The 20,392-nt window shown below is 42.3% G+C and overlaps 1 protein-coding gene across 1 annotated transcript in view; it reads right to left on the bottom strand.

Annotated features, from left to right (window-relative positions):
* Positions 1 to 20,392, bottom strand: part of LOC139547003 (inactive dipeptidyl peptidase 10-like) — a 239,922-nt gene that overhangs the window by 52,917 nt on the left and 166,613 nt on the right. Inside the window, exons 2-5 of the mRNA XM_071356029.1 lie at positions 17,579 to 17,690; positions 8,201 to 8,296; positions 3,705 to 3,799; positions 3,280 to 3,354 (exon numbers count right to left, since the gene is read on the bottom strand). Of these exons, the coding sequence (XP_071212130.1) occupies positions 3,280 to 3,354; positions 3,705 to 3,799; positions 8,201 to 8,296; positions 17,579 to 17,690 (378 nt within the window). The remainder of the gene's footprint in view (positions 1 to 3,279; positions 3,355 to 3,704; positions 3,800 to 8,200; positions 8,297 to 17,578; positions 17,691 to 20,392) is intronic.

Genomic DNA, 20,392 nt, shown 5'->3' with positions numbered 1-20,392 from the left:
TGTAGTCGGCTATGACACACAGTTCAAGTGAAATATCGGGAACTCAAAGTACGGCTGGTTATTCCATTAAAATACCTGTGTATTTATGTTTGTGCGAAATACCCTTGATGCTGAGTTAGGGTTAGGTCATTACAGAGCCAGTAACAGATTGCATTCAGAAGATCAAAAACCGTGTTGCTAGCGTTTCGTAGCCAATTCTTTGTTGTTGTTTGCAACCAAACGAATGGATAAGTGGTCGTCTGAGTAGGAAGGTTTCCCCCGGATACCACCTATCTTTTCCTTCGCTGGAGCGAAGTACTATTAGTACTATTATGAAAGAGAAAATCACTGAACACAAGAATGGGAAATGGTTTCTGATGGTTTCTGCAAATATGTACTTTCTCTAAGTATTGCAAAGTATTCCCTATCATTGCATGCTGCTAATTATTCATCCAAGTAATACATTTCAATTGCACATCAAACAAGTACAATTTTGATTCGATATCTGTCGAGCCCGTAGCCTATCGGCTTACGTTAAACGATAATTGCGTTCTCTTTGAACAACAGTTATTTTTGTACAATGATGGAAAAAATGTCTTGGATTGTTTACAACAAATTGCTTTGATGCGGATACAACTTTTGTCCCGAGGTTAATTATAGGGTTGAATTTGAATGGGTTGATGTAAAAATACGCTAATACATTTACACAACCTCTCATTATTTTCCAAACTGTTAGAAACATTGCAAAAACATGTTTTCCCACTATCTAGTCACACCACAAAGAATAAACACACTCGACTGAGACCAAAGGCACCTTCAGTGGGCATTCCATTGGCCCACAAGTGCCAGAACTAACCATCCAGTGAACCAAGCAAGCTATCCACTAACGCTGATGTTTTGTTGGTGCATGCCAACAAAGTTGCAGCAGACACGTGATAAATATTAATAATTGTGGCACGGTTGTGTTATTTTTAGTTGATGGGTTGTGCTTGGCATTCAGAGATGCATCAGTGGGGTACTATCCAAATACAGTGTTTCCCATATCTACACTGCTCAAAAAAATAAAGGGAACACTTAAACAACACAATGTAACTCCAAGTCAATCACACTTCTGTGAAATCAAACTGTCCACTTAGGAAGCAACACTGATTGACAATAAATGTCACATGCTGTTGTGCAAATGGAATAGACAAAAGGTGGAAATTATAGGCAATTAGCAAGACACCCCCAAAAAAGGAGTGATTCTGCAGGTGGTGACCACAGACCACTTCTCAGTTCCTATGCTTCCTGGCTGATGTTTTGGTCACTTTTGAATGCTGGCGGTGCTCTCACTCTAGTGGTAGCATGAGCATGAGTCTACAACCCACACAAGTGGCTCAGGTAGTGCAGCTCATCCAGGATGGCACATCAATGCGAGCTGTGGCAAGAAGGTTTGCTGTGTCTGTCAGCGTAGTGTCCAGAGCATGGAGGCGCTACCAGGAGACAGGCCAGTACATCAGGAGACATGGAGGAGGCCGTAGGAGGGCAACAACCCAGCAGCAGGACCGCTACCTCCGCCTTTGTGCAAGGAGGAGCACTACCAGAGCTGTGCAAAATGACCTCCAGCAGGCCACAAATGTGCATGTGTCTGCTCAAACGGTCAGAAACAGACTCCATGAGGGTGGTATGAGGGCCCGACGTCCACAGGTGGGGGTTGTGCTTACAGCCCAACACCGTGCAGGACGTTTGGCATTTGCCAGAGAACACCAATATTGGCAAATTCGCCTTTGGCGCCCTGTGCTCTTCACAGATGAGAGCAGGTTCACACTGAGCACATGAGCACATGTGACAGACGTGACAGAGTCTGGAGACGCCGTGGAGAACGTTCTGCTGCCTGCACCATCCTCCAGCATGACCGGTTTGGCGGTGGGTGAGTCATGGTGTGGGGTGGCATTTCTTTGTGGGGCCGCACAGCCCTCCATGTGCTCGCCAGAGGTAGGCTGACTGCCATTAGGTACCGAGATGAGATCCTCAGAGCCCTTGTGAGACCATATGCTGACACATGCACATTTGTGGCCTGCTGGAAGTCATTTTGCAGGGCTCTGGTAGTGCTCCTCCTTGCACAAAGGCGGAGGTAGCGGTCCTGCTGCTGGGTTGTTGCCCTCCTACGGCCTCCTCCACGTCTCCTGATGTACTGGCCTGTCTCCTGGTAGCGCCTCTATGCTCTGGACACTACGCTGACAGACACAGCAAACCTTCTTGCCACAGTTCGCATTGATGTGCCATCCTGGATGAGCTGCACTACCTGAGCCACTTGTGTGGGTTGTAGACTCCGTCTCATGCTACCACTAGAGTGAGAGCACCGCCAGCATTCAAAAGTGACCAAAACATCAGCCAGGAAGCATAGGAACTGAGAAGTGGTCTGTGGTCACCACCTGCAGAATCACTCCTTTTTTGGGGGTGTCTTGCTAATTGCCTATAATTTCCACCTTTTGTCTATTCCATTTGCACAACAGCATGTGAAATTTATTGTCAATCAGTGTTGCTTCCTAAGTGGACAGTTTGATTTCACAGAAGTGTGATTGACTTGGAGTTACATTGTGTTGTTTAAGTGTTCCCTTTATTTTTTTGAGCAGTGTATATAGACTCAAAAAGAGCTGAATAACGTAAAGAGTTACAGTGTGTGTTTGGACCTACAGAAGCATACAATATGTCAGCAGGGAGTGAACTAGTAGTATTTACAAAACATTTCAACGTCACTATGAACCTAATAAGAGCAGACACAGGTAGGACATGAGGAAGAAGACAAGACCTCCACCTTTTAATGCAGTTACCTTTCCACAGAGTTACGAGTCCAGCGAATTAGCTTTCTTTACCAGAACGTCACAGAATACGAACAAGAGGAAGGCCTCAAAACACAGCTAGTGAGACCACCGCAAATGACAAGGCCAAGGGTACCAATCTCACAGAAAGGTCTCTTCTGGCACTCGCTGTCTTTATTGTTCTCATTCTCTGTGCATTTGTTGTGTCTAACATCTCTTTCTGAGAAATACTGAAGGATGCATTAAGGAAACCGGAGACCACAGAGACACACAGGCCCAACACCATTCATTCTCCAATGTCATTCTCATTAATGTTGTAAAAAAAATAATGTTTTTACTGTACCTCAGATTATTGTGTTATACATTTTCAAAATCAACAAATGTTCGTCATGACAACCAAACGAGTTGGCTATACAGCACAAATAGATCTGGGACCAGGCTACAAAGATGTGTATCATTTTGAGATACTCCTCAGAAACGGCACATTCAAATCACTGACCTGTTTCACGTCATAGCCCAGAAGAACAAAGTTCAGATCTGGAGAAACTGCAAACTTGGAGGCCTTAAATGTTGCCTGGAAAGAAAGAGAAAAGAGCGGAAAGAGAATGACAGATACTGTGACTGTTCATCTGCAGTTACAGTCCATTCAAATTCTTTGTTTTGAAGCATGAAATATAATGATTTATTGGATTAGCATGAACTACACATGTATTCAAATGCCACAAGAATGGCATAGTATTATCTTCTCCAACTTATTTAAAACATTGTCTAATTCCAGTCTACAACATTTAGCAAATAAAACAAGATGGCAAGGTGTCACTGGAGGCAGCCACTTGCCAAATGGCACCTTAAGGTGAGCATGTCTCTCTAATGTGAGTTCTCTGGGAAGAGGAGTTGGTATGCACTGAGACGGTAAGTACTCACAAAAGTGGTGTTTTTTAGTAAGAGGTGTGTCTCGTTGCTCTGCGTGTTGGCTTTGAACACGTCACCGTCCCAGCTCCTGAAAATGATCTCCTCATCTGTCAGAGAGAGAGAGGAAAAGAGAGAGAGAAAGGGGGAAGAGAGAGAAAGAGAGAGGACACTGGGTTATAGGTTGCAAGGTGAATAAGTGAAGGGTTAAAGGTGAAGCCAAGGCTGAGACCAAGGGTTTATGGTTAATGCCTGGGTTTGTTTAGGTTTTTATACTGGAGGACCTTGCTCATGAACTGCCTTGAGGTGCTTAACAATGGTTTGCTACATCCAATCGAGTTACTTCATTCATTCAACTTGGCCCGCTGCCAGTAAATTAGAGATGTCACAATGATTGGCTAAGAGTTCCGGTGCTCATACACAATTATGGGCATGGTGCCAAATATGTTTTTTTAAGCATAGCCACTTTGTCTCAGGTATCCTGTATAATGACATCCCATGTGAGACATCCCTTGTATGAAGCACCAAATATGACTTGTCATTGCAGTGAGAAATTACAACTGCACGAAGAGGTCCCCCCTGAAGAATTGAGACACTCAACACTCACAAACTCACTTCGAGAGTATCGGTGACAACTTCAGCTTAGTATTATTACACATCAACAGGAAGAAATATGATGGGGGTTTCGGCCAATATCTTTCATCTCTGGCCAATTTTACAATCTGGGGAGTCCAGGATTTCATTAATGCTTTTGACAGACCAATATCATTACAAAGCCCTCATCTCATATACAGTAAATGTCATTGAATGAGCTCTAAGGCGTCAACCTTGGGCCGGCGGGCTATAAAACAGAGATGACTCAGAATACATTAAAGCACAATGACAGGCAAGTAAACATAAAAGATTGATGGATGGTTGGCTTATGATCAATAGGAGAAAGAGAAGAGAAGGGACCAGAATGTTATTAAGTTAGATTTTTAGATGACACTCCTTCTAAGTGTACTTTATAAGAATGTATAAAACTGTCATTGTGATTCATAATTGGTTTGCAGTAAGTGACATTGTGCAGTAGTATACTGAATCAACTGTAGCCTACCAAACTGTAAATATTGTGACACACTGTTAGCTTGTAGTCTTGAATCAACCTGTGTTTGGCTGGTATTTATATATTGCATTTGTGCAACTTTTGTGCTGTACAGATCGTATGCAGACCATATGGAGTGCCCTTTCGATGCAATGTGTTCAATGCCCCATTTTCCTCTGTACATGTTTTACTGATACTTTTCACCCCAAAAAATGTTTGTTGGTATTTTCCTTTGTGACGCAGTATAAAAAAAAATACTTTGTCAAATTTGTCAGACAATCCACATGTTATGGAGGTCTGTGATAAAGCACCGAGGCAGATCGGATTTGTGCTTATGCTTTGCGTGCTCTGCTCAGAAACGGTGATGTACCTTCAAGGCAACCGTCACATCCACTTGCCATCTGCCAGTGTGTCGACAAAAGAAGTTTCATCCAGAACTTTATGAATAGTGTCCTTATGTGAAAGCAATTTGACAAAGTATTTTTTATACTGTGTCACAAAGGAAATTCCCACACTATGAGGTTGGAATAATGCTGTGACATTGTGAATAATATTAATGCCCTTTAAGTGTAAGAGCTGTTTGACAAGACCGCCTGAAATGTTGCCTGTTTTGGTGGGATGGAGTTTTGGACTGTTTGGTGACATCACCAGGCGGTAAATGAGTTAATAGACCAATAAGAAAGAGAGTTCCAAACACTGCCAAAAAACAGCTACTTTTCAGTTTCCCCCTCCCTACTCAGACCACTCCCAGACAGTCCTAGCAAAATTCTTGCTTATTAAGAAAAATGCAAGGTTTTTTAACAATATTATTTGAAAATAATCCAATTGGTGACAGATTTGAATGTGAATAGTCAACAATCCACATTTAAAAAAAAAAAAATATCCCCACCAGTGGTGTGTTTCCACCAAACGGACTTGTTGCGGATAAAAATCAGTGCGTGATGACGTAGTGCACACAAACTTTTACTTTTTCACATAAGTTTTGATGTACCAAATAAAAATCTAAAGTTCAATGTGTTCCCATCGTATTTTAACTCTACCGATAGTTAAGACACATTAACTGTGGTGTTAAATAGCAAACGTCTTCGCATGTGCGCTCTGGCCGACAGCTCTCAGATACAGTGCAGGTCGGCTGTGCGGGTCGGCTGTGCGGGTCGGCTAGTCTACATGATGACATTATTAAGGATAAGAGCGAGAATATGTTTATTTTTCAAACGGCAGTCAAGCATCGATCATCATGTCATCAGAATAAGACCACCAATATGTACTGGAAAGGAGCATCAAGATCACTGTGCACTTTCACCACCCTGTGAAGTTCGTCATAATGTATTTAATCTGCAGCTCGTGATGGACGGACCACACAGACCATATCGTCATGTGACTAAGTTTACTTCGATATGAGTATATCAATATTTGCGCATAAAGGCATTTCCACTGCCATTTCTCACGGCAGGTAGCCTAGTGGTTAGAGTGTTGGACTAGTAACGAAAGGTTGCAAGATCGAACCCCGAGCCGACAAGGTAAAAATCTGTCATTCTGCCCCTGAACAAGGCAGTTAACCCACTGTTCCTAGGCCGTCATTGAAAATAAGAATTTGTTCTTAACTGACTTGCCTAGTTAAATAAAGGTAAAATATGAAATAATAATCAATTTCACTGACACAATAAGATCCCACCATGTCGAACGAACAAGTTATCTGTCGGCTTTTATAAAATTGTGCCGAAACTTCCTGTTTCCATCACAGGTGCTGTGTTTATTTTTTATACGCTATGACTGTACTTTTTATACGGTATAATTGTTACTCAGAAATAATTTGATATTGACATAGAAACGGCTGCATTGGACTTTTAAGAATGTCCGTGAAGTGATTACCAGTACTTCAGGGGTTTGCACTCAGGCAGTTGTGAGGAGCGCTCTTTGAAATTGAAGGATGAATAGTGAGGCCCCATCTTTCAGGTGTGGAAAATAGAGCATGACCGCAAGGAGACAGAAGCATGTCCTGGCCTGTCAGAAGACTGAGACGCTGAGTGAAGTGACAAGCTGACAGCACCTATACAGACAGGCCAAACTCAAACTCTTAGACAGAGAGACTAAGAAGGGGAGGAGTGCCTTGTCATGAAAGGTGCTATTTGTGATGCTTTATTCATGATATTTTGAAAAGACTCTCCTTCAGATAATGTGGATGAAAGGATACAGTGATTTGAGAGTGTTATAAATTGGTCTGACCCCTTCATATCTGCAACACCGCTTCTGACACTAGCCACAGCCTGACAGTGCTAAAATACAGTCTTCGCTTCACATACTGTAAACACAAACAAGTGAAAGCAGCAGTGATTTGCAAGCATCAACTTAACGCATTAAATCCCTCTCTGATCTTCCCGGATCTTGAGTTGTTAATGGTTGCAGATGGTACATCCCATACCGTTCTGGCTCCGGAGTAGTGAATGTATGAGGAGGGAACGATTTATAAGCAAGAATGCTGGTTCCCAACGGAGCAAGAATTCCCATAGATTACAGTAATGGTGATGGTGATATATGGTGATATGATTAATTTACACTCCACTGGTGGTATTTAAACAGTGATTGTATCAATGTTACCTTCTCATGCATCCTCTTTCAAGGCTTGTATTTGCTTTTAAGGCTCCGATAGGGCTTGAAATTAGTTTGTTTCAGTATAATGTTCAAATTTGTGTAATATAGTTTATTATTATTTCATGTGTTTGCTTATCTGCTGCAGTAAGGTTAACTATTTCATGCCCATGTGGAGAAGATTAACCATTTCCGGCCTCTCTGAATTAAATTTACATTAGCACATTCCTTAACAGCATGAATATGTAATATCAGACAAACAGCAGCAGTGATGGTAGTTTGGTACCTTTAAAGGCTTCGGAATATGCCAGCGCAATTCATCCTAATGGCAGAACAATGTTCCTCAGAGATATACAGTATGTCGTTTCCATTGGAATTCTAATTCAGATTTTGAATGGTATGCCGATGAACAAACCACACCAGAAACAATTGGCAGAAACAAATGTACTTTGTCAGCTCAGAACGCATACAAAAATCTTCAAAGGACACAATTCTTTGAGAGCGTTTGATGCCTGTGCCATTTCTCCTCGAAAGCTTTTTGATGTTTACTTTTGGGCTTTGTGATGTTCTGTGTTGAAACTAAAGAGCAGACGGGTGATGTTTACGAATCTTGATTTAGAGGCACACGTCTCCAGCGCAGATACCACGATGTGATGTGATGTGATATGATGTGCTCAGTCAATAGAGGAGACTAAATTCGAGGAGCAACAGGTCTCAATAATGGCTGCTCAGCATTCATAGCAAATGGAAACAAAATACATTTGAGACAGATACAATGGTATTACAGATATGAGCGACATTAGATATGTAGAGTTATGAATATACTGCATAAACATACCATTGATCCACTTAGCATCAGGGTCATGCACCTGGAACTCTCGTTGAAAGAGGTCATCCAGTGTCAATTGGGTGCCTAAAGACTTCGCGCCATCATCTGTGAAGAAATGACACAAAGTCTTCAAATAGACATAGAGAACACTTTTACTCACAATTGACAGTTAGCTAAGGCCATTCCCAGAATGTTGGGCAATCAATCGCAGCGTTCCAATGGACAGAAACTGTCATCATTCACATTTAAATCACATGAAAGCCAGTGAGGGCTGTGGCAAAAACGGAGAGTTTTCTTTTAAAAAAAACAAATGTTTAAATTGCTAAATAATTGAACAGTGCACCAGGAGGATTTTTCTAAAGCGGAATTATAATTGTAGTACATTGCTTGCTTGCTAGCTCAGCTGATTAGCTGACCACCAAACATTGCTATCGCTAGCTAGCTAGGTAGCCACTTAATATTAAAAAAAATCTTAAAACGTACATTTTGACACATCAGGATATGATTTGAGAGCACTAGTTTGCTCCAAAAGTGGTTATAGCTTTGACTGCATGCTGACAGTGAATTCAGAGCCATTCAGTAGTGTGTCCATCCACTCTGCCCAGAGTGGGTGAAAACGCGCTTTGGTGATGCCATTTCACTTCCTTATGTTATAAAATACATTTTACCAAGGCAAATACGATAATTCATGTTCTGAATCGTTCAGTGGGGTCTTACTCTAACATACTGTATCTTTACCATTATATCAAAAAAGTTGGATTTCGAAACGCAATACATCCAATAATGAGCACCGAGCTCTGTTGACAGAGCAGAGCGGTGCAGGTTTATCATAACTTTTGAGGTTGCCATCTTCAAAGTTGTTTCCGCAGGTTGCGAAAAGCTAAATTAGCATGACATGAGCTGAATTAAATGTTAAAGGCTTTGAAAATAAAAAGCTTGGTATATACTCAGTCGGTTGACATTTATGTGAGAACAGGAATTTTGAATGAATATGAAAGTGTACATTAACATATGAAAATACTACATGTCATGTCTCAAAATCGATATCCATTTTACCTCTATAATTGTTTTGTGTCCTGTGGATTCGAGAAGAAACATGGATAGTTCAACGGGATAGTGAGCCTATCAGGTAGTGCATTAGCCTTCATTCCTGCACAGAATCCAGCCTAGCTGACACAATTAAATGTTCTTGATTTTTTAGCTCTATTTTTCTCTTGATTTAGTCACTGTAAATCTGTCCATCCTACAAACGTAAAAACTCCAATAACCAGTGGTGGAAAAAGTACCCAATTGTCATACCTGAGTAAAAATAAAGATACCTTAATAGAAAATGACTCAAGTAAAGGTGAAAGTCACCCAGTAAAATACTACTTGAGTAAAAGTCTCAAAGTATTTGGTTTAAATATACTTAAGTATCAAAAGTAAATTAAATTGTAAAAATGTACTTTAGTATCAAAAGTATAAGTGAAAGTATAAATAATTTCAAATTCCAAACCAGATGGCACAATTGTTAGTAATTTTTTAATTTGGCACACTCCAACATTCAGACATCATTCAGAAACAGAGCATTTGTGTTTAATGAGTCCGCCAGACGAGAGGTAGTATTTGTATTTATTATGGATCCCCATTAGCTGCTGCCAAAGCAGCAGCTACTCTTCCTGGTCTTCCATACTACTTCCGGCGCCGACAGAGATGGCCGCCTCGCTTCGCGTTCCTAGGAAACTATGCAGTATTTAGTTTTTTTACGTGTTATTTATTACATTGGTACCCCAGGTAATCTTAGGTTTTATTACATACAGTCGGGAGGAACTACTGGATATAAGAGCAATGTCAACTCACCATCATTACGACCAGGAATACGACTTTCCCGAAGCGGATCCTGTGTTTTGCCCACCACCCGGGACAATGGATCGGATCCCAGCCGGCGAACCAATACAACGACGCCGTAAAAGGGGTAGACGAAGCTGTCTTCTGGTCAGGCCCCGGAGACGGGCACATCGCGCAGCATACTACTCGCCAATGTCCAGTCTCTTGACAACAAGGTTGATGAAATCCGAGCAAGGGTAGCATTCCAGAGAGACATCAGAGACTGTAACGTTCTTTGCTTCACGGAAACATGGCTCACTCGAGACACGCTATCGGAGTCGGTACAGCCAGCTGGTTTCTTCACGCATCGCGCCGACAGAAACAAACATATTTCTGGTAAGAAGAGGGGCGGGGGGGTATGCCTTATGATTAACGAGACGTGGTGTGATCATAACAACATACAGGAACTCAAGTCCTTCTGTTCACCTGACTTAGAATTCCTCACAATCAAATGTTGACCGCATTATCTACCAAGAGAATTCTCTTCGATTATAATCACAGCCGCATATATTCCCCCCCAAGCAGACACATCGATGGCCCTGAACGAACTTTATTTGACTCTATGTAAACTGGAAACCACATATCCTGAGGCTGCATTCATTGTAGCTGGGGATTTTAACAAGGCTAATCTGAAAACAAAACTCCCTAAATTCTATCAGCATATTGATTGTGCTACCAGGGCTGGTAAAACCCTGGATCATTGTTATTTCTTCCGCGATGCATATAAGGCCCTCCCCCGCCCTCCTTTCGGAAAAGCTGACCACGACTCCATTTTGTTGCTTCCAGCCTATAGACAGAAACTAAAACGGGAAGCTCCCGCTCTCATGTCTGTTCAACGCTGGTCCGACCAATCTGATACCACGCTTCAAGATTGCTTCGATCACGTGGATTGGGATATGTTCCGCATTGCGTCAAACCCGAACCCGCAAGTGCATTGGCGATGTCGTACCCACAGCAACTATTAAAACATTCCCCGCCAGAAACCGTGGATTGATGGCAGCATTCGCGCGAAACTGAAAGCGCGAACGACTGCTTTCAACCAGGGCAAGGTGACCGGAAACATGACCGAATACAAACAGTGTAGCTATTCCCTCCGCAAGGCAATCAAACAAGCTAAGCGTCAGTATAGAGACAAAGTAGAGTCGCAATTCAACGGCTCAGACACAAGAGGTATGTGGCAGGGTCTACAGTCAATCACGGATTACAAAAAGAAAACCAGCCCCGTCGCGGACCAGGATGTCTTGCTCCCAGACAGACTAAACAACTTCTTTGCTCGCTTTGAGGACAATACAGTGCCACTGACACGGCCCGCTACCAAAACCTGCGGACTCTCCTTCACTGCAGCCGACGTGAGTAAAACATTTAAACGTCTTAACCCTCGCAAGGCTGCAGGCCCAGACAGCATCCCCAGCCACGTCCTCAGAGCATGCGCAGACCAGCTGGCTGGTGTGTTTACTGACATATTCAATCAATCCTTATCCCAGTCTGCTGTTCCCACATGCTTCAAGAGGGCCACCATTGTTCCTGTTCCCAAGAAAGCTAAGGTAACTGAGCTAAACGACTACCGCCCCGTAGCACTCATTTCCGTCATCATGAAGTGCTTTGAGAGACTAGTCAAGGACCATATCACCTCCACCCTACCTGACACCCTAGACTCACTCCAATTTGCTTACCGCCCCAATAGGTCCACAGACGACGCAATCGCAACCACACTGCACACTGCCCTAACCCATCTGTACAAGAGGAATACCTATGTGAGAATGCTGTTCATCGACTACAGCTCAGCATTTAACACCATAGTACCCTCCAAACTCGTCATCAAGCTCGAGACCCTGGGTCTCGACCCCGCCCGGTGTACTGGACTTCCTGACGGGCCACACCCAGGTGGTGAGGGTAAGTAACAACATCTCCACCCTGCTGATCCTCAACACTGGGGCCCCACAAGGGTGCGTTCTAAGCCCTCTCCTGTACTCCCTGTTCACCCACGACTGTGTGGCCATGCACGCCTCCAACTCGATCATCAAGTTTGCAGACGACACTACAGTGGTAGGCTTGATTACCAACAACGACGAGACAGCCTACAGGGAGGAGGTGAGGGCCCTCGGAGTGTGGTGTCAGGAAAATAACCTCACACTCAACGTCAATAAAACAAAGGAGATGATCGTGGACTTCAGAAAACAGCAGAGGGAGCACCCCCCTATCCACATCGACGGGACAGTAGGAGAGAGGGTAGAAAGTTTTAAGTTCCTCGGCGTACACATCACGACCAAACTGAATTGGTCCACCCACACAGACAGCGTGGTGAAGAAGGCGCAGCAGCGCCTCTTAAACTTCAGGAGGCTGAAGAAATTTGGCTTGTCACCAAAAGCACTCACAAACTTTTACAGATGCACAATCGAGAGCATCCTGTCGGGCTGTATCACCGCCTGGTACGGCAACTGCTCCGCCCACAACCGTAAGGCTCTCCAGAGGGTAGTGAGGTCTGCGCAACGCATCACCGGGGGCAAACTACCTGCCCTCCAGAACACCTACACCACCCGATGTCACAGGAAGGCTATAAAGTTCATCAAGGACAACAACCACCCGAGCCACTGCTGTTCACCCCGCTATCATCCAGAAGGCGAGGTCAGTACAGGTGCATCGAAGCAGGGACCGAGAGACTGAAAAACAGCTTCTATCTCAAGGCCATCAGACTGTTAAACAGCCACCACTAACATTGAGTGGCTGCTGCCATACATGTAAAAAATGTATCACTAGCCACTTTAAACAATGCCACCTAATATAATGTTTACATACCCTACATTATTCATCTCATATGTATATACTGTACTCTATACCATCTACTGCATCTTGCCATCTTTATGTAATACATGTATCACTAGCCACTTTAAACAATGCCACTTAATATAATGTTTACATACCCTACATTACTCATCTCATTTGTATATACTGTACTCGATACCATCTACTGCATCTTGCCTATGCCGTTCTGTACCATCACTCATTCATATATCTTTATGTACATATTCTTCATCCCTTTACACTTGTGTGTATAAGGTAGCTGTTGTGAAATTGTTAGGTTAGATTACTCGTTGGTTATTACTGCATTGTCGGAACTAGAAGCACAAGCATTTCGCTACACTCGCATTAACTTCTTAGCGCAAGGGGTCAGAATATATATATATTTTTAAATAACGTGCCCAATGTAAACGGACATTTTCTCTGGCCCAGATCGTAGAATATGCATATAACTTACAGATTAGGATAGAAAACACTCCAAAGTTTCCAAAACTGTCAAAATATTGTCTGTGAGTATAACAATACTTATTCTGCAAGCGAAAACCTGAGAAAATGTAACCCGGAAGTGATAAAAAAAAATCAAATCTGTGTTTCCTGGCACGTCTAACCTCCATTTAAAGGGGTATCAACCAGATTCATTTTCCAATGGCTTCCCCAGGCTGTGCCCAGGCTTTAGACATAGTTTCAGGCTTTTATTTTGAAAAATTAGCGAGTTTTTTCAAAAGTAGTCAGGTGTCCTCTGAATATTTCTGCGCGCGAGAGAGGGGCACCCCATTTTCCTTTTGTCTCTTAATGAATAGGTTATGGTCCGGTTGAAATATTATCGATTATGTTTTTTAAAAACAACCTGAGGATTGATTATAAAAAACATTTGACATGTTTCTACGACCATTACGGATACTTTTTGGAATTTGTCGAACGGAACACAGCTTTGGTTTTCTCAAAATAACGCGCAACCCAAATGGCGTTTTTTTGTGATAAAAGTAATATTTATCGAATAACATTTATTGTGTAACTGGGAGTCTCGTGAGTGCAAACATCCGAAGATTATCTAAGGTAAGCGATTCATTTTATTGCTTTTCTGACCATGCTAATTTGGGGCTAGCTGTTGTAGCATTGAAAGCTACACTCACAAAAGCTTGGATTTCTTTCCCTGTAAAATATATTTTCAAAATCTGACATGATAGGTGGATTAACAACAAGCTAAGCTGTGTTTTGGTATATTTCACTTGTGATTGCATGATTATAAATATCTTTAGTAATATTTATGCATTTGGCGCCCTGCAATTCTAGCGGTTGTTTAGGAAAGGGATCCCGTAAAAGGGATCCGTAGCGCAGAGAAGTTAACATCTGCTAACCATGTGTATGTGCCAAATAAAATTTGATTTGGGTCCAGCAAAATTAAGGCAGTTTATACAATTTTAAAACATTACAATACATTCACAGATTTCACAACACACTGTCTGCCCTCAGGCCCCTACTCCACCACTACTACATATCTACAGTACTAAATCCATGTGTATGTATAGTGCATATGTTGTCGTGTGTGTGTGTGTGTGTGTGTGTGTGTGTGTGTGTGTGTGTGTGTGTGTGTGTGTGTGTGTGTGTGTGTGTGTGTGTGTGTGTGTGTGTGTGTGTGTGTGTGCATGTGCGTGTGTGTGTCTGTGCCAATGTTTGTGTTGCTTCACAGTCCCCGCTGTTCCATAAGATGTTTTATTTTTCTGTTTTTTAAATCTAATTTTACTGCTTGCGTCAGTTACTTGATGTGGAATGGAGTTCCATGTAGTCATGGCTCTATGTAGTACTGTGTGCCTCCCATAGTCTGTTGTGGACTTGGGGACTGTGAAGAGACCTCTTGTGGCATGTCTTGTGGGGTATGCATGGGTGTCCGAGCTGTGTGCCAATAGTTTAGACAGACAGCTCGGTGCATTCAACATGTCAATACCTCTCATAAATAAAAGTAGTGATGAAGTCAATCTCTCCTCCACTTTCAGCCAGGATAGATTGACATGCATATTATTAATATTAGTTCTCTGTGTACATCCAAGGGCCAGCCGTGCTGCCCTGTTCTGAGCCAATTGCAATTTTCCTAAGTCCTTTTTTGTGGCACCTGACCACACAAAACTAGGGCTGCCTTCTTGATTGTGTTGTTAAGAAGGCAGAGCATCACTTAATTATAGACAGACTTCTCCCCAGCTTAGCAACTACTGCATCAATAAGTTTTGACCATGACAGTTTACAATCTAGGGTTACTCCAGGCAGTTTAGTCATCTCAACTTGCTCAATTTCCACATGATTTATTACAAGATTTAGTTGAGGTTTAGGGTTTAGTGAGTGTTTTGTTCCAAATACAATGCTTTTAGTTGTTCCAAATACAATGCTTTAAGTTTTAGAAATATTTAGGGATAACTAGTAGAGATGACCAGGGATATTTTCTTGATAAGTGCCTGAATTTGACCATTTCTGTCCTTCTAAGCATTCAAAATGTAACGAGTACTTTTGGGTGTAAGGCGTAAAAAGTCCATAATTTTCTTTTGGAATGTAGTGAAGTAAAAGGTGTCAATAATATAAATCCCTGCAACAGATACAATTATATTTTGGCTTATGGCCAGATCCAAGGACGTGACTTTGACTGGGGACATGTCCTCCCCCACATTCTGAAATTGCATTTTTGCAATGTGATACAAAATGAGGCAGCGGTGTGCTTTAGGACCGTCAGAGCGGTCGGGTAGGCGGTTTGTCCGACTGGATAAAAAAATATTCATATGAATTATTATTATTTTGGAACTGGGGCCTCTCCCAAAAATTGTCTAAATTGTCAATGAACTTCAAATTGATAGAGGAACCATAGGATTTAAGCCAGTAGTGTAGCCAGATGAGACAACTAAAGTGTTCCATTCCGTGACCTATTGTTGGTCCAGGCCCGGAAATGAGAACCCGATTGTCTGTCTCCTTTAGCCTGTCTATGAAACCTTTGAATACATTTTTTAATTGCTACAATTTATGAAGATTTATATTGTTTGTACCATCATGAATGACTACTGTGTGAGCATTCAGATGCTTCTGCATCACAATAGGGACCTGGTGATCTATGTCACAAACACGGAATCCAGGGAAGCAGTTTGTCTTGCTTCCGGGACCACCACATCCCTAACTATGGACAAGGAGAGGGTCGCTGCGAGCCTGTTGGACATCAGCGGGTCCCGGCGAAGCCCGAGGGCTCAGAGCTGTAAAACGGTTCGAGAGCCGCAGGTCTGGACGAGAGGGCAGAGGAAGAATACATTGGAATGGTCTTAGAGTAAGACGCAGTAGTCCTCCGGTTCTCATTGGTTGGATGTGTTAATACAAGTTATTGGTCCAAAGTAGTATCATCCATAGCTACTGCAGAGGAGCCCAATCTCATAGCGCACCCTGGATTATCCCCTTTGTCATTTATGCTAGCCTGCTAACGTTAGCTCCAGGAGACGGTCCAATGCAGCCAAATGTGGTGTGTTAAGAACAGCACTAACACTGGGTTCCGAAATAAACAACATTTGATTCAATCACATGAAGGACAAAACACTCACTGTACAGAAAATGATTAGACTATACTGTACATGTAAATCAGTTCACATAAATTACTGGGTAAACAATATGAAAAGTATTAGCGTATACATGTACATCAGCTCAAATAAGTTGCTGTATATGCCAAGCAATATGCCAAGGAGTCAAATGCTGTTGGTATTAACCCCACGACTGGTGTTTGGGGTACTTGCTCTTTAAGGGCCGGTTTCCCAGGCACAGATTAAACCTATAAAATTGCCAGTGTAGAATTCCCCTACAATAACCCATGTACTGTATAGCCTACAATATGTATTCCATTTTATTCACACTTAATAGACAATTAAGACATTTTAATTTGTTTGGTGACAACAATAACACAGACAAGACAAATTGGAGGCATGGGACACAACATTACAGTAACATTTAGATAAATACATTAGCTATATTGTCACAAGTGGGATATTTCATTTATGTTGTTAGAAATGTAGATCACATGTAGGAGGACTATGTAATTAGATTGTAAGGATGTGCGGATAAATATGTATTTAAGCTCTAAATAGTCATCCACCTAAAACATGCATTGATAATAACCAGTGATAGGTTGTGACATCAACCATATACTGTATGAGCATGTAGTGCCCTTTACTTCCAAAATAAACATAAGGTTGTCTCCCACAATGCTTTGGTTCCGACTTCAGGTTGCAGTTTGTGAGGAGCAACTGCCGAAATTATAAATCGACTGCAGTTGAAAGTTCATGACCTTTGATCACATGGTTGTGGTAAAGGTCATGCAGTTAACAAGTCTGATTTTTTTTTACACCCAAAATGCAACACACTTTGAAAAGCGGTGACCAACGTTGGTCAAAGTCTTGACAAAAGTTATCCGCTCGAATGCGCCCATTGTCTCTGAAAATGGTCATCATCCCAGAGTATTCCCTCACAATTAAATAACCTCCATTTGCTTAATAGAAAGACAATGGAGTGTTGAACTTTTAACTTACTGTAGATCTCATTCATTTCAATAGGGATTAAATCAAAGGTGTTCATTTTAAATTGTAAGACTAAATTCTGTTTTAGAAAACATGCATTTATTGAGAATGGTGAAAAGTTAAAACCAAGGTCTTCTTTTGAAATGATTTGAATCAGGTTATGAGATTATATGTAAAATAAAATATTTACTTTTGGAAAGAAGAGCGATGGCCAGTCCAATGAGTGACAGTATGACCACGATGACCAGCAGAGAGATGGCGATACCTTTCCAGTTCCTGTCTGGCCCAAAATCCGGCACATCCTTCAGAGAGAGAGAGAGAGATAGAAAGAGGGAGGAAGAGAGAGAGAAAAGGTTAATATTCATAAAGAATTTGTAGCAAGTTGAAGGTAGAAGTGGAAACAAAAAAGAAACATCTCCCAACCGGACAGTCGGTCCATAACGCCAGAGACGAAGAGGCGAAGCGAGAGGATTTACTCTGCCCAAAATTCAGTCTGTGTGAGATAAGCCCTTTTTTGTTTGGAGGTCTATGAGAGAGTGTTGAATTACGTGAGACTTATTTGATCAAATAGAAGTTTTGAAATATTTAGGCTGTTACAAATGTAATGATATAAATGGATGCACATGGCATTCCGGAAAACTTTGAGATTACACTGAACAAAAATATAAACACAACATGTAAAGTGTTGGTCCCAGTTCAATGAGCTGAAATAAAAGATCCCAGAAATGTTCCATACGCACAAAAAGCTTATTTCTCTCAGCTTTTGTGAGCATTTCTCCTGGTCTGGGACAAGGTAGCACGTCCGGTGAACAGGTCAGAGTTCCATAGCCACAGGCAGAACAGTTAAAACTGGCGCAGCAGTGCGACAAGGTAGCACGTCCGATGAGCAGGTCAAGGTTCCATAGCCACAGGAAAAATAGCAGAAACTGGATCAGCAGCACGACTAGGTGGACGGGATGGAGACAGCCAGGAGTTGTCAGGCCAGGTAGTCCTGACGCAAGGTCCCAGGGCTCATGCCCTCAGGGAGGGGAGAGAGAGCGGAAAATTAGAGGGAGCATACCTAAGATCACACATGACACCAGATAAGACAGGATAATTACACCAGATAGGGTGGACTGACCCTAGCCCCCCGTCACATAGTCTCCAGTATCTATGCTGCAATTGTCTGAGACAGGAGGGGTCGGGGGACAATGTGGCTCTGTCTGATGATACCCCTCGGACAAGGCCGACCATGCAGGACATAACCCCACCCACGTTGCCAAAGCAAAGCCCCCATACAACTAGAGGGATATCAACAGACCACCAACGTACTACCTTGAGTATAGCCCACGCAGATCTCCCCCACCGCACTAGCCCGAAGGGGCACAAAACTGGACAGGAAGATCATGTCAGTGACTCAACCCGCTAAAGTCGAGTATAGTGGGGAAAAAAGCCTGGCACAACTTGACGTACCCCTCCTTGGGACAGCAGGGGAGAGCACTAGTAAGCCAGTGGCTCAGCCCCTGTAATAGGGTCAGAGGCAGAGAATACCAGTGGAGAGAGAGGAGCCAGCCAGGCAGAGACAGCAAGGGCGGTTCGTCACTCCAGTGCCTTGCCGTTCACCTTCCACGCCTGGGCCACACTACACCTAATCATAGGACCTACTGAAGAGATTAATCTTCAGTAAACACTAAAAGGTTGAGAACGAGTCTGCGTTTCTCACATGGATAGGCAGACTATTCCATAAAAATGTAGCTCTATAGGAGAAACCCCTGCCTCCAGCTGTTTGCTTAGAAATTCTAGGGACAATGAGGAGGCCTGCATCTTGTGACCATACCGTACATGTAGGTATGTATTGCAGGACCAAATCGGAGAGATAGGTAGGAGCAAGTCCATATAATGCTTTGTAGGTTAGCAGTAAAATCTTGAAATCAGAACTAGCCTTAACAGGAGCCAGAGGCTAGCACTGGAGTAATATGATTGAATTGTTTTGTTCTGGTCAAGATTCTAGTAGCCGTATTTAGCACTAACTGAAGTATATTTTGTGTTTTATCCGGGTAGAGTAGAGCATTGTAGTAGTCTAATCTAGAAGTGACAAAAGCATGGATTAGCTTTCTGCATAATTTCTGGACAAAACGTTTCAGATTTCTGCAATCTTACGAAGATGGAACAAAGCTGCGCTTTAAATATTCTTGATATGTTCATTAAAAGAGAGATCAGGGTCCAGAGTAACGCTGAGGTCCTTGTCAGGGGTATTCTTTAGTCATTACTTTAAACATATAAATTCCTTTATCAGTCCTTCACTGTTTCATTTGAGATGACTGTGCACCCATCAAGATTAATTGTCAGATCAAACAGCAGATATCTTTGTTTCTTGGGATATCTTTGTTCCAAGAACTAGTATCTCTGTTTTGTCCGAGTTTAAAAGTAAAACATTTCCTGCCATCCACTTCCTTATGTCTGAAACACAGGCTTCCACTGTAGGACATTTTGGGGCTTCACCATGTTTCATCAAAATGTACAGCTGTTTGTTGTCCACATAGCAGTGAAAATTGACATTGTGTTTCTGAATGACATCACCAAGAGGTACTGTAGAATATATAGTGAAAACAAAAGTGGTCCTAAAATGGAACCTTGAGGAACACCGAAACTTACCATTGATTTGTCAGAGGACTAACCATCCACAGAGACAAACTGATATCTTTCTGACAGATAAGATTTAAACCAGGCAAGAATTTGTCCGTGTAGACCAATTTGGGTTTCCAATCTCTCCAAAATAATGTGATTATCGATGGTGTCAAAAGCCGCACTAAATTCTAGGAGCACAAGGACAGATACACAGGCTTGGTCTGACGCCATTAAAGGTTAATTTACCACCTTCACAAGTGGGGTCTCAATATCAGTAAAGTCTGGAGCTTTACTTATACATTATTTGTCTTCAGAAAGGTAGTGAGTTGCTGCGCAACAGCTTTTTCTAAAACGTTTGAGAGGAATGGGAGATTCGATATAGGCCGATAGTTTTTTA

Source organism: Salvelinus alpinus, chromosome 20, assembly GCF_045679555.1.
Source record: "Salvelinus alpinus chromosome 20, SLU_Salpinus.1, whole genome shotgun sequence".
NCBI classification, from domain to species: Eukaryota; Metazoa; Chordata; class Actinopteri; order Salmoniformes; family Salmonidae; genus Salvelinus; species Salvelinus alpinus.
This window is presented reverse-complemented; position numbering and strand designations above follow the sequence as displayed.